At 47.4% G+C, this 13,767-nt stretch overlaps 3 protein-coding genes across 4 annotated transcripts in view; 2 read left to right on the top strand and 1 right to left on the bottom strand.

Annotated features, from left to right (window-relative positions):
- The window catches only part of eef1akmt1 (EEF1A lysine methyltransferase 1), a 2,193-nt gene extending 1,507 nt beyond the window's left edge, over positions 1 to 686 (top strand). For both annotated transcript variants that reach the window (XR_004611836.1, XM_034562475.1), the window contains one exon: positions 141 to 686. Coding sequence is in view for 1 of the 2 variants with exons in the window: in XM_034562475.1 (XP_034418366.1) it covers positions 141 to 295 (155 nt within the window). In the remaining variant the exon portion in view is untranslated. The remainder of the gene's footprint in view (positions 1 to 140) is intronic.
- Positions 687 to 1,754: 1,068 nt separating this feature from the next.
- LOC117750480 lies at positions 1,755 to 5,979 on the top strand. The gene is made up of 4 exons (XM_034561718.1): positions 1,755 to 1,835; positions 1,915 to 1,973; positions 2,050 to 2,491; positions 5,601 to 5,979. The coding sequence occupies exons 1-4, from the start codon at positions 1,813 to 1,815 to the stop codon at positions 5,977 to 5,979; spliced, it is 903 nt and encodes a 300-aa protein (XP_034417609.1). The 5' UTR covers positions 1,755 to 1,812.
- Positions 5,980 to 7,459: 1,480 nt separating this feature from the next.
- On the bottom strand, positions 7,460 to 8,977 carry LOC117750833. Its single transcript, XM_034562218.1, has 4 exons — positions 8,901 to 8,977; positions 8,763 to 8,821; positions 7,633 to 8,686; positions 7,460 to 7,560 (listed from the first exon to the last, which is right to left on the bottom strand). Exons 1-4 carry the CDS (start codon positions 8,921 to 8,923, stop codon positions 7,530 to 7,532), a joined length of 1,167 nt encoding a protein of 388 aa, XP_034418109.1. The 5' UTR covers positions 8,924 to 8,977; the 3' UTR covers positions 7,460 to 7,529.
- Between the last annotated feature and the right edge of the window lie 4,790 nt (positions 8,978 to 13,767).

The following is a 13,767-nucleotide window of genomic DNA, read 5'->3' as shown; positions in this document are numbered from 1 at the left end:
TTTAAGTACTTTAATAAAAGTAAAAGTACAGTTTAAAACATACCTCATAGTTGCAACGTGTAATTTACAGTCAAATAAACACCATCTAAATGTACATTAGCTATAAAGACATGAATATTACTTCCTGTTTGTTTCTACAGGAGTCGTCATGGAGAAACTGGCCAAAGACCTCCTGGATGTCCGGATGTGCGACTTCCTGCCGAAGCACAACAGGAACTTGTCCAACGACTTCCGCTGTTTCGTCAACTATCCGTCTCGCCTGCTGGACGCCGCGAGGCGTTCAAAGACCTCCTGACTGTGACGGAAACACAAGCCTCAAAGACTATTTGACGACCAGCCGGCTTTCTACGAACACGAGTATTTTACCGGCGGACAAAATTCATTTCAAAAAAATAAATAACAAAGCCAAATATTTAGTGTTTTCTATTATTTAAAATTAATATATTTTGTACCTGTTCTGATGGACATGTGTCACCATGTTTTCTGACACTTCTGTGTCAATCCATTGATTATTTAATATCAGTCGGTTACTACGGTGATGTCCTGATGGTCTGTTACGAACCACCAGACAACAACAACAAAAGAAACGTGCCATCAAGTTGCATTGTGGGTAATGTAGGATCCAGAAGAGATCTAGACAAAGTTATGGATACTTTTTAATAAAAGTCTGTGTCTTGTGAACTTTATGGAAGATTCATAAAACCCAATATGTGAGTTGTTGTCACGGGAAAGTTGAACAAAGAAGAAACGGAGACGTTGAGCCAGCTGACGGACACTTGGATCAATATATTTATACATTTGCATGTGGAGGAGAAGAAGTGAGGTCTGGTTCACGAGTTCATCACCTGGACCTGGAAGGTTTACTCCAATGGGCCGAGAACAACGGGGTGTCTCCAGGGTTAGAATACATTGGGAGTCATTTGAATTATGGGTGATTTATTTAATTTAATAACGTCTGATGTCCTCCGCCGCACAAAGTGGTGCAATGAGGCAACTTGTCACAGAACTTCTTTGATCTTGGATGTTTGCTGTGGGGTCAAGCATTGGTTATGACAACAACAACAACAACAACAAACAGGTGTTTTCTCACAGGTGCTGGGGCATTTCACATGTTATGATGACCTATCTGATCATTAACTATAGTCAGAATAATTGATCACTTTATAATTTTTTTCCCTCAAAAACAAGGAAAAAATTAGGTATTTTCAGCCTTAGATTATAAATGGTATAAATAATTGGTGTTAATGTGTTTGAAGTTGTTATTAAAGTGTAACACAGAAAGTATCCACTTAATATTCTTTAAATAACCAGATGGGGTCAATTGGTTTGACATATAGCACTCTAATAAGTCAAATAGTTAAAATAATATAAAGTCAAAGACATTTGTTTAATTTAATTTCCACTAAAAAACAGGGTATACTTTTATGTCTATTGGCCCTAAATTCCAGAAAGATGTGAAGAAATGTGTGGTAACAAACTTTGACTTTTTATGGCTGCTGAAAAAGAGTTATTTATATGTTTAATGTTTGAAACAAAGTATATTCAATTAAATTTCCTTCTGAATTGAAAAAAGTCTTAAAGTGTGGACCTCTGTGGAGCTGCAGCTTCCTGGATTGATTGATTGATTGGTTGATTGGTTGATTGATTGGTTGATTGGTTGATTGACTCTCAGGTGCTTCAGGAGACACATTAACCTGTGATTGGGTGCAGGTTGCAATAAATGCTTCCTGTCTGCTGCTCACACTCACAGAGCAGCTTCAGGGCAGTTGGGTCACTAGTGCTTTGAACTGCTGCTTGTGTTAGAACACAGAAATGGCTTGTGGAGTTCATTTGGGGTGAGTTTCTTTTGCAGCTATCTTCACTGTTTTTTAGTTTCTCTACTATTTCTGAGTGGATTTCTTTATTTGTCTGCAGGATCTTGCTGATTTGCTTAGTTCAAGCAGAGCATGTGCGTTGTTTGTGGGCTACACAAGGTGAGCAACACACTCATGTCACTAGTGTATCGGTGTGATTTTACTAGCTGTAGATTTATACTCGTTTCTCTTGCAGCTCGAGGACAAAACAGCAACACATATGTTGGCTTCTCGCAGCAGAGGGGTGGACCTGGTGGCAGCTATCCCCAGAATGAACTCAGACAGGCCTCTGGTTCTCCTGGCTCCGCCCAGAGCAGTAGCTTCAACACAGACCCTGACGTTAGCAGTGGTTATAGCCAGAGGTTTCCCAGTAGCCGCTACACACAAGCTGTTTCACGGCCAGCTAAAAGTGGCTTTGCTTCAGTCAAGTTGGCTCAGAGCAGCTCTGAGTCAAAGCCTAACTGGAGAACGACCACATTGAATCAGGAACATGTGCAGAAGATGCCCAAAAAGAAGCCGTTTGCCTTTTCTGGTTCTATTGCTGGTGGCAGTTCACTCAGCAAGTACCATCAAACTCCGGTTAGCAAGAAGAGAACTGGACCAGGTCAGCAGGGTTCACCAGGTACTAGCCACTCTCGGTCCAGTGGTTCTGCATCTCTTCAGAGTCCTAGAGAAAGCTTCAAGTCTTCAGCTGTTTCTGAAACGCCAGCCTCCTCTGGGAGGAACAGTTATTCTACGGAGTCTTCCAGCCTGTCGCAAAGCTGGACACCACCTTGACTATATGTTCACCAGAAACTGCTCTACATCTAACCTCACTGTACCTCCACTTCATGTTTCTGACTACTTCTTCATCTCTCACTCTTTGGAACTGATAACCCTCCCACAACGGACTCTGCACCTGTCCGTCGCAACATCCGCACCCTCTCACCCTCCTCTCTGGCCTCCTCTGTTCTGTCAGCCCTCCCGTCAACCGATTCCTTCTCACTCATGCATCCTAACTCTGCCACTGACACTCTTCTCTCTACTCTGTCTTCCTCTCTTGATTCTCTCTGTCCTCTTACGACTCTAAAGGTCCTCAAGTCCTCTCCGGCTCCGTGGTTGTCTGACTCGGTGCTCAGAGCCACTATGCGAGCATCAGACAGGAAATGGCGGAAATCCAAACACGCCGACGACCTGCTCGCCTATCAATCTCTTCTCTCCTCCATCTCTGCAGCCAAAAGTCTGTTCTACCAATCCAGAATCGAATCCTCTTTGTCTAACCCCAAAAAGCTCTTTATCTTCTCCAACCTCCTTGACCCCCCTGGTCCCCCCCCCCCCCCTCCACCCTTCTACCAAGCCACTTTGTTGACTACTTTACAAAAAAGATAGACGACATACGCTCTTCATTTACTAATCCATCTTCCTCAACTACACCTCCATTAACTTCACCTTCTTCCCCCTTGTTTTCCTCTTTCATCCCCCTGTCTCCTAATCAAGTTCTTACCTTGGTAACCTCTGACCCCCCAACCACCTGCCCCCTTGACCCCATCCCGTCTACCTTCTCCAGTCTATTGCTCCAGACCTTCTTCCCTTTCTCACCCATCTTATTAACACCTCCCTCTCAACCGGCTGTTTCCCTAACTCTCTGAAGGAGGCGGAGTCAACCCTCTCCTGAAGAAACCCACTCTGGACCCATCTGAAGTCAATAACTACAGACCTGAAGTCAACAACTACAGACCTGAAGTCAACAACTACAGACCTGAAGTCAACAACTACAGACCTGAAGTCAACAACTACAGACCTGTCTCTCTCCTCCCATTCCTTTCCAAAACTCTAGAGCGAGCTATCTCTAACCAAGTCTCCTCCTTTCTCCACAGTAACAACCTTCTAGACCCCCACCAGTCTGGATTCAAGGCCACTCAACAGAGACTGCCCTCCTTGCTGTCTCTGAGCAGCTTCACACTGCTAGAGCAGCCTCTCTCTCCTCTGTCCTCATCCTTCTAGACCTTCCGCTGCCTTTGACACAGTGAACCACCAGATCCTCATGTCCTCCCTCCAGGACCTGGTATCTCAGGCTCTGCTCTCACTCTTCTCATCCTACCTCACCGACCGCTCTTACCGGGTAACCTGGAGAGGATCTGTGTCTGAACCTTGTCCTCTGACTACTGGGGTCCCTCAGGGCTCAGTCCTTGGTCCTCTTCTCTTCTCTCTGTACACCAACTCTCTCTCTGTCATTCACTCATGGCTTCTCCTACCACAGCTATGCTGACGACACCCAACTGATCCTCTCGTTTCCCCAATCTGAAACACAGGTAGCAGCACAAATCTCTGCCTGTCTGACATCTCTCAGTGGATGTCTGACTGACATCTCAGTGGATGTCTGACTGACATCTCTCAGTGGATGTCTGACTGACATCTCTCAGTGGATGTCTGACTGACATCTCAGTGGATGTCTGATTGACATCTCTCAGTGGATGTCTGACTGACATCTCTCAGTGGATGTCTGACTGACATCTCTCAGTGGATGTCTGATTGACATCTCTCAGTGGATGTCTGATTGACATCTCTCAGTGGATGTCTGATTGACATCTCAGTGGATGTCCGCTCACCACCTGAAAATTAACCCTGACAAGACTGAACTTCTCCTCCTTCCAGGAAAAGGCTCTCCCACCCACAACCTGACTCACCTTCAACAACTCAGTGCTGGCCCCGACTCCGACTGCCAGGAACCTCGGAGTGACACCTGTCAGTCAACTCTCCCTGACTGCCAACATTACCACAACAACACGCTCCTGTAGGTACATGCTGTACAACATCAGGAGAATACGACCTCTTCTCACTCAGAAGAGTTCTGGTCCAGGCTCTGGTCCAGGTTCTGGTCCAGGCTCTGGTCATCTCACAGCTAGACTACTGTAACTCCTCCTTCAGGTCTACCTGCTAATGCCATTCGACCTCTACAGCTCATCCAGAATGCAGCTGCTCGACTGGTCTTCAACCTCCTAAATTTACCCACAATCCTCCGCTCCTCCGCGACCTTCACTGGTTAACGGGACATGGTCTAACCTCACACCCAGGACGTGGTCTAACCTCACACCAGGACGTGGTCTAACCTCACACCAGGACGTGGTCTAACCTCACACCCAGGACATGGTCTAACCTCACACCCAGGACGTGGTCTAACCTCACACCCAGGACGTGGTCTAACCTCACACCCAGGACGTGGTCTAACCTCACACCCAGGACGTGGTCTAACCTCACACCCAGGACATGGTCTAACCTCCACCAATCGGCTTGTAGCTCCTTCACTTCGAGCTAAACACTCAACAAAGTTTGCTGTGCTGGCTCCTCATTGGTGGAACGAGCTCCCCATTGACATCAGGACAGGAAGTCTCTACAGACTAAAAACACATCTTAGTGACTACACATTGAATAAGTGAACGGTGGTAGCACTTAAATGTCTCTTACTGATAGCACTTTGTAGTTTAACGTTATTGAAGAAATTGTACTTGCTTGATTCTTGTTGTTCTGAGTTTGGACTCATGGTTTAATGCACTTATTGTAAGTCGCTTTGGATAAAAGCGTCAGCTAAATGACATGTAATGTAATGAGTGCTGCTGCGTCACTAAGAATCCCAGTTCGGACCAAGACCTCATCCAGTGCTGCTGCTAGAAGAGTGTCTTCACGTCGTAGCTCTGTAGGCTCTAAACCTAGAAACAACCCCAGCCAGACTCTGGTTCCTATGACTGTCCGTAACCCCCTTTCCTCCAGGACCAGCAGTACGGGGACCTCTGGTCAGGGGTTCGCTCCGTCCAGAAACCACAACATCCCTCAGCGCTTTGGTGGCTTCGCTATCAGACGGCTGAAGGAACCTGCTGACCAGAAGGAAGTGAGTGTTAGGAAGCCACAGCAGGCCTACGTGGCCCCCCAGAGGCCCCTTGTGCCTCTGCATCAGGCCTACGTGGCCCCCCAGAAGCCCCTTGCCCTGCAGCATCAGGCCTACGTGGCCCCCCAGAAGCCCCTTGCCCTGCAGCATCAGGACTACGTGGCCCCTCAGCGTTCCTCTGCATCCCACAAGCCACAGGTCCTGAGTGTCCGTCCAGAGGCCAGTTGGAAGAGGATCAGGTCCCGTGTGGACAGTAGCAGGTGAATGCTTCATTACATCTTGCTGTTCTATAAACTTATGGATATAAAATATGGTTTATAACTTTGTTCTGTGTTCTTCCACATAGGTGCAGCAGGAGTCCTGGGATGTCTTGTGTTTTTGAACAAAAAATAAATAATTTTAAATCTCGATTTGTCTTAAATTCCTCGATGCTGTGTGGTGCTAGTAAATGCTCAGCATGTCTGCATAATGCTGAAGGTTGAGTGTCTTGTGTTAAGATTCTTTTTTTTTTTTTTTTTTTTTTTTAAAAAAGGACTGTAACCTTTTGAAAATCGACCTTTTTTTTTAAATTTCTTTTTTTAAATTTTTTTTAGGTTTCTGCTCGAAATAAAATACCCAAACTAAAAAAGGTGTATCTCAGCAACCACAAAGGCTATTTGAATAATGTTGGTGCTATAATAAAGGCAAACCATGTGTGCTTTTGTTCAGATGTGTAAATATTAGTAGTGGTTTCTGGTAAAGATGAAAGACCGTTGAATTTTCAGGATGATCATCTCTTGGAAGGATGCAGCTCAACACCACAGGTCGTAGATCACTATGGGAACAGTCTCTCTGAAAAAGTGAAACAAAACAAACTTGGAGGTTTTAGTACAGCTATTTGGGCAATTTGACCAAACCATATATTTCACTTGTGATCAACTACAGCAGTCTACTTGAAGTCTTATGGCAGCATGCTACAGGTTGCTAGTTCCGAAAACGTGCTGACTGCTGACAAAATTATATTTTAATCATTCTTTGAGGTGTGGAAAGGGCTTATGGAGTCCTGTAGCCCACGCTCTCGAATAACATCAATATATTTGCTCATGTTTATTGTAATGTTTTACACAGTAACTGTAAGTCGGCCCCATGGTTTTCAAAAGGTTAGTGTCTATTGGCTCATTCAGAAAGGTGGTGGGTCCTTCTGTAAGTCTGTCACTGCTCTCCGGTAATGAGTCTTAAACCCTCAATTAAACTAACCTTGAAGAAAGCATGAGACTTTGTACACTTCCCTTCAGCTGAGTCTGAACCCTCAGTGGCGATGGTTACAGTTCAGGGTCATTTTGTTGAGTCTTGTGGCCATTGAGCGTGTTGCTTTGAGTACAGACGAAGACGGATGTACATCATAGACAGTAACTGAGTTGGAAGCGTCTGCAATCTGAACTAACAGACAAACTGAGTCATAACTCCCTGTATAAAAACCCTTGTATAGATTAATGAGCCTCTGGTGGGAAAAGGTCAGATGAAATAATGGCACATTTGTAAATATGTGACAAGCAAAGAAGAATCTGTCTTTAGCGAAATAATAAATTAATGACAGACTGCTGGTTATGATCTATTGCTTGGTGTTGTCACAGTAATAATGCTTTGCAAATGTTCAATTAAACCTGTGAAATCCATCATGAAACACTCAAGCTTCTATTGAGGGCGTAAATTATACTTTGTATAAAAGAATTATGGGTTAGGATTGTCAGCATTATGCAGACAAGCTGAGCATTTACTAGCACCACACAGCAAAGAATGACACAAAACAAGATGTAAATTATTTCTTTTTTAATTCAAAAACACATCCCAGGACTCCTCTTGCACCTATTTGGAAGAAGACAGAACAATTAGAAACCATTTAGTTTATAGAACAGCAAGATGTAATGAAGCACTCACCTGCTACTGTCCACACGGGACCTGATCCTCTTCCAACTGGCCTCTGGACGGACACTCAGGACCTGTGGCTTGTGGGATGCAGAGGAACGCTGAGGGGCCACGTAGTCCTGATGCTGCAGGGCAAGGGGCTTCTGGGGGGCCACGTAGTCCTGATGCTGCAGGGCAAGGGGCTTCTGGGGGGCCACGTAGGCCTGCTGTGGCTTCCTAACACTCACTTCCTTCTGGTCAGCAGGTTCCTTCAGCCGTCTGATAGCGAAGCCACCAAAGCGCTGAGGGATGTTGTGGTTTCTGGACGGAGCGAACCCCTGACCAGAGGTCCCCGTACTGCTGGTCCTGGAGGAAAGGGGGTTACGGACAGTCATAGGAACCAGAGTCTGGCTGGGGTTGTTTCTAGGTTTAGAGCCTACAGAGCTACGACGTGAAGACACTCTTCTAGCAGCAGCACTGGCTGAGGTCTTGGTCCGAACTGGGATTCTTCGTGACGCAGCAGCACTCGATAGGCTGGAAGACTCCGTAGAATAACTGTTCCTCCCAGAGGAGGCTGGCGTTTCAGAAACAGCTGAAGACTTGAAGCTTTCTCTAGGACTCTGAAGAGATGCAGAACCGCTGGACCGAGAGTGGCTAGTACCTGGTGAACCCTGCTGACCTGGTCCAGTTCTCTTCTTGCTAACCGGAGTTTGATGGTACTTGCTGAGTGAACTGCCACCAGCAATAGAACCAGAAAAGGCAAACGGCTTCTTTTTGGGCATCTTCTGCACATGTTCCTGATTCAACGTGGTCGTTCTCCAGTTAGGCTTTGACTCAGAGCTGCTCTGCGCCAACTTGACTGAAGCAAAGCCACTTTTAGCTGGCCGTGAAACAGCTTGTGTGTAGCGGCTACTGGGAAACCTCTGGCTATAACCACTGCTAACGTCAGGGTCTGTGTTGAAGCTACTACTCTGGGCGGAACCAGGAGAACCAGAGGCCTGTCTGAGTTCATTCTGGGGATAGCTGCCACCAGGTCCACCCCTCTGCTGCGAGAAGCCAACATATGTGTTGCTGTTTTGTCCTCGAGCTGCAAGAGAAACGAGTATAAATCTACAGCTAGTAAAATCACACCGATACACTAGTGACATGAGTGTGTTGCTCACCTTGTGTAGCCCACAAACAACGCACATGCTCTGCTTGAACTAAGCAAATCAGCAAGATCCTGCAGACAAATAAAGAAATCCACTCAGAAATAGTAGAGAAACTAAAAAACAGTGAAGATAGCTGCAAAAGAAACTCACCCCAAATGAACTCCACAAGCCATTTCTGTGTTCTAACCCAAGCAGCAGTTCAAAGCACTAGTGACCCAACTGCCCTGAAGCTGCTCTGTGAGTGTGAGCAGCAGACAGGAAGCATTTATTGCAACCTGCACCCAATCACAGGTTAATGTGTCTCCTGAAGCACCTGAGAGTCAATCAACCAATCAACCAATCAACCAATCAACCAATCAACCAATCAACCAATCAATCCAGGAAGCTGCAGCTCCACAGAGGTGCACACTGGAGACCTTTTTAAGACTTTTTTCCAGACCCCATCAGAAATAAATTGAATTGAATATACTTTGTTTCAAACATTACAAAAATAAAAAGCTGTTTCTCAATCCAACGGTTACCCTGGTAACGTCCTCCTGATTGCCATACACCTTTTGTCCTCCGGGGTCAAAAATGACCCTGCCTGGTTTGAATGTTATTTAAAGCATTAAAGCGTCTTCTTTCAGTCCAAACCATTACCACACATTTTATTTTCCATCTTTTTGGAATTTAGGGCCAATGGACACAAAAGTACATCCTGTTTTTTAGTGGAAATGAAATGAAACAATGGATTATTTTGACTTTATATTTTGATTATTTGACTTATTAGTGGTATATGTCCAAGTTTAGTGAGGATGCTGTTTTTGAATCATTTCAATGGTTCTAATGGCAGCACATAATCCCACTTTATGGGGTCAAAAAGAATATAAAGTGGATACTTCAACCAATTAATAACAACTTCATTCAAATACATTAACAGCATTTATTCATACCATTTGAAATGTAAGGCCAATAAGACCTCATTTATATGCACCTTGTTTTTAAGTAAAAAATAAATCAAATTAAAGCTGCAAGCAGCGATGTGCGGGTCCTCGTTCCTCCTCGCAGGTCGACAAGCGGCCAGGAATGTCTGCGACCGTCGGAGTAAGAAATTATACTGCAAACAGTCCACCACCTGCTGTATCCACCGTATGGCCCGAGACAACATGCATCAACATCATACATTTGAAGGGGAGCTGATAAATTCCCTTCATCAGGAGTTCAGTAATGTATAGTGGCAAAAAATACACAAGAATTAACGGAAAAATCACACAGAAATCAAAATGGCTGACTTCCGGGAGCGTTTAGAGCATGGTGCCAAGAGACTTTCTTTTCAGTTTACATGTTTTACATATGCCTACCAAGTTTCATAAATGTAGGTGAAACCTGGTGCTGGGGCTGCTTAAATTAATATTTGTATGGGGCGCTATCGAGCCATTCTAGGGGGCGCTATAGAAACATTTCTTTATACTCAAATCCAACACCCACCGGGAACGTGTCTGACTTACTACCGAGGAGACGAACACAGCTCCTACTGCAGGCGTACAGAGACCGGATGGCCCGTGCCAACGGGTCCGGCACCCCATACTCCCGCAGCACCCCCACAAAAAACCCAGAGGGACCCGGTCGAAAGCCTTCTCCAGGTCTACAAAGCACATGTAAACTGGTTGGACAAACTCCCAGGACCCCTCCAGTAATCTTGCGAGGGTAAAGAGCTGGTCCACTGTTCCACGACCGGGACGGAATCCGCACTGTTCGTCTTGAATCTGAGGTTCGACAAGCGGTCGGAGCCTCCTCTCCAGCACCCTGGCATAAGCTTTTCCCGGGAGGCTGAGCAGTTCTTGAAGATGGGAACCACCACCCCGGTCTGCCAGTCCATGGGCACTGTTCCCGACCCCCATGCGACACTGAAAAGGCGTGTCAACCAAGACAGCCCAACAATGTCCAGCGCTTTCAGCATCTCAGGGCGGATCTCATCCACCCCTGGCGCCTTGCCACCAAGGAGCTTTTTGACTACCTTAGCGACCTCTGCCAGGGATATGGGTGGATCCACCCCAAAGTCTTCCGGCGCTGCCTCCTCTCCGGGGGACATGTTGGCCGGGTTTAGGAGTTCCTCAAAGTGCTCTTTCCACCGCCCGACGATGTCCCCAGTCCGGTTCAGCAGTTCCCCCCCCCCTGCTGAGAACAGCCTGCGGTAGACCCTGCTTTCCCTTCCTGAGCCGTCGGATGGTTTGCCAGAACGTCCTTGAGGCCAACCGAAAGTCCTTCTCCATGGCCTGCCCGAACTCCTCCCATGCCCGAGTTTTAGCCTCCGCGACCATCGCCGCTGCAGCCCTTCTGGCCCGCCGGTACCCGTCAGCTGCTTCAGGAGACCCCTGGGCCAGCCAGGCCCGAAAGGCCTCCTTCTTCAGTTTGACGGCTTCCCTCACCCCCGGTGTCCACCACCGGGTTCTCGGGTTGCCGCCACGACAGGCACCGATGACCTTCCGGCCACAGCCCCGAGCAGCCGCGTCCACAATAGAGGCTTTGAACAAGGTCCACTCGGATTCCATGTCCCCAGCCTCCCTCGGGATTTGTGAGAAGTTCTTCCGGAGGTGGGAGTTGAAGACCTCCCGGACAGGATCCTCTGCCAGACGTTATCAGTTCACCCTCACTACACGTTTGGGCTTGCCAGGTCTTTCTAGCCGAGTCCCCCGCCATCTGATCCAACTCACCACCAGTTGGTGATCAGTTGACAGCTCTGCTCCTCTCTTCACCCGAGTGTCCAAGACATACGGCCGCAGATCAGATGATACGATTACAAAGTCGATCATTGATCTCCGGCCTAAGGTGTTCTGGTACCAGGTACACTTATGAGCCACCTTATGTTCGAACATGGTGTTCGTTATGGAGAAACTGGCTAGCACAGAAGTCCAGCAACAAAACACCATTCGGGTTCAGATCGGGCAAGCCGTTCCTCCCAATCACGCCCCGCCAGGTTTCTCTGTCATTGCCCACGTGAGCGTTGAAGTCTCCCAGGAGAACTATGGAGTCGGCAGGCGGCACCCTTTCCAGGACCCCTCCCACCGACTCCAAGAAGGCCGGATACTCCGAAATGCTGTTCGGTGCATAAGCACAAACAACAGTCAGAGCCTTACTCCCCGCAACCCGTAGGCGCAGGGAGGCGACCCTCTCGTTCCCCGGGGAAAACTCCAACACAGCGGCGCTCAGCCGGGGGCTCGTGAGTATCCCCACTCCCGCCCGGCGCCTCTCACCCTGGGCAACTCCAGAAAAGGACAAAGCCCAACCCTTCTCCAGGAGCTTGGTTCCAGAGCCCATGCTGTGCGTGGAGGTGAGCCCAACTATATCTAGCTGGTACCGCTCCACCTCCTGCACCAGCTCTGGCTCTTTCCCCGCTAGTGAGGTGACGTTCCACGTCCTTAGAGCTAGTCCATGCCGCCGGCGATCGGCCCGCCCAGGTCTCCCACCTGGCCCGCCGCCCGGTCTACATAGCACCCGACCCCGATAATTCTCCCTGCGGGTGGTGGGTCCACAGGGTGACTGCTGCTCCAAGGTGTTTTTTCGGGCTGAGCCCGACCGGGCCCCATGGGCGAAAGCCCGGCCACCAGACGCTCGCCGACAAGCTCCCCTCCTGGGTTTGGCTCCGGGAGGGTGCCCCGGTTTCCCTTGTCCGGGCAAGGTAGCTTCAGTCCGTGGGCTTATTGAACCGCTCTTAGTCTGGGCTCTCCCCCGAGACCTGTTTGCCTTGGGAGACCCTACCAGGGGCTGATGCCCCGGACAACATAGCTCCCAGGATCACCGAGCCACTCAAACTCCTCCACCACGTTAAGGAGGCGATTCATAGGAGGAGCCATAGTGAGATTATTCGGCTCAACATCATTTCTTCCCCTAACTCCCCGCTAGTTCTGGGCAATCCCTGGTTAAAGTTGCACAACCCACACATCGACTGGTCAGCAGGGCGAGTCCTTAGCTGGAGCTCTTTTTGTCTCTCTACCTGCTTGCAGTCAGCACTGCCCCCTGCAGAGGTCACCACATCACCACCAAGGCCTCAGCCCCCTGACCTGTCCGCCATCCCAGCTGAGTATCACTATCTAGGGACGGTGTTCAGTAAGGACTTAGCCCTCTCATTGCCTCCTCACCGCCCTTACGACTGTGCCACAGATCTCCTGTCCCGTCTAGTCGGCTTTACAACCTGTCCCGTCCTGAGAGGGAGGCCATGGCGAAATACATCAAGGAGTCGTTGGCAGCCGGCATAATCAGACCATCCTCATCCCCAGTTGGAGCTGGATTCTTTTTTGTTTCCAAGAAGGTGTTGTACCTCTTGGTCTAAGGTGACCTTTTCTTAATTCTTGGTCTAAAGTGACCGTTTCTTAATTCCTGGTCTGTGTGTGTATATATTTGTGTGTGTATATGTATGTATATATATATACATATACATATATATATATATATATATATATATATATATATATATATATATATATATATATATATATATGTAGAAGTATATATATCCCAGTGTGTCTCCCACACCCTAACCTTTGCACCGGGCTCAAAATGACGACGAGTTTAAACACTTTGTATTCTTTAAATAACAGTCAAACCAGATGGGGTCGCTTTTGACCCCATAAAGTGGAATTATCAGCCTCTATTAGAAAAATGTAAATGATTCAAAAACAGCATCCTCACTAAACCTTGACATATACCACACTGTAATAAGTCCATCCATCCATTATCACCCGCTTATCCTTAGTCGGGTCGCGGTGGCAGCAGGTTCAGCAGGCCGACCCAGGCTTCCCTCTCACCCGCAGCACTTTAATAAGTCTGCAATAAGTCAAATAGTCAAAATATAAAGTCAAAATAATCCATTGTTTCATTTCATTTCCACTAAAAAACAGGATGTACTTTTGTGTCCATTGGCCCTAAATTCCAAAAAGATGGAATTTAAGGACGTTACCATGGTTATTTCTGATGGGGTCTGGAAAAAAGTCTTAAAAAGGTGTCCAGTGTGGACCTCTGTGGAGCTGCAGCTTCCTGG

Source organism: Cyclopterus lumpus, chromosome 21, assembly GCF_009769545.1.
Source record: "Cyclopterus lumpus isolate fCycLum1 chromosome 21, fCycLum1.pri, whole genome shotgun sequence".
NCBI lineage: Eukaryota > Metazoa > Chordata > Actinopteri > Perciformes > Cyclopteridae > Cyclopterus > Cyclopterus lumpus.
This window is presented reverse-complemented; position numbering and strand designations above follow the sequence as displayed.

Excerpts from the sequence above, each read along its gene's own strand:
- LOC117750480 (XM_034561718.1), top strand. The coding sequence starts at position 1,813 with ATGGCTTGTGGAGTTCATTTGGG. Across the intron at positions 1,974-2,049 it reads TTGTTTGTGGGCTACACAAG|CTCGAGGACAAAACAGCAAC; the intron begins GTGAGCAACACA and ends TTTCTCTTGCAG. Across the intron at positions 2,492-5,600 it reads CCAGGTACTAGCCACTCTCG|GACCAGCAGTACGGGGACCT; the intron begins GTCCAGTGGTTC and ends CCTTTCCTCCAG.
- LOC117750833 (XM_034562218.1), bottom strand. The coding sequence starts at position 8,923 with ATGGCTTGTGGAGTTCATTTGGG. Across the intron at positions 8,822-8,900 it reads GCTTGTGGAGTTCATTTGGG|GATCTTGCTGATTTGCTTAG; the intron begins GTGAGTTTCTTT and ends ATTTGTCTGCAG. Across the intron at positions 8,687-8,762 it reads TTGTTTGTGGGCTACACAAG|CTCGAGGACAAAACAGCAAC; the intron begins GTGAGCAACACA and ends TTTCTCTTGCAG.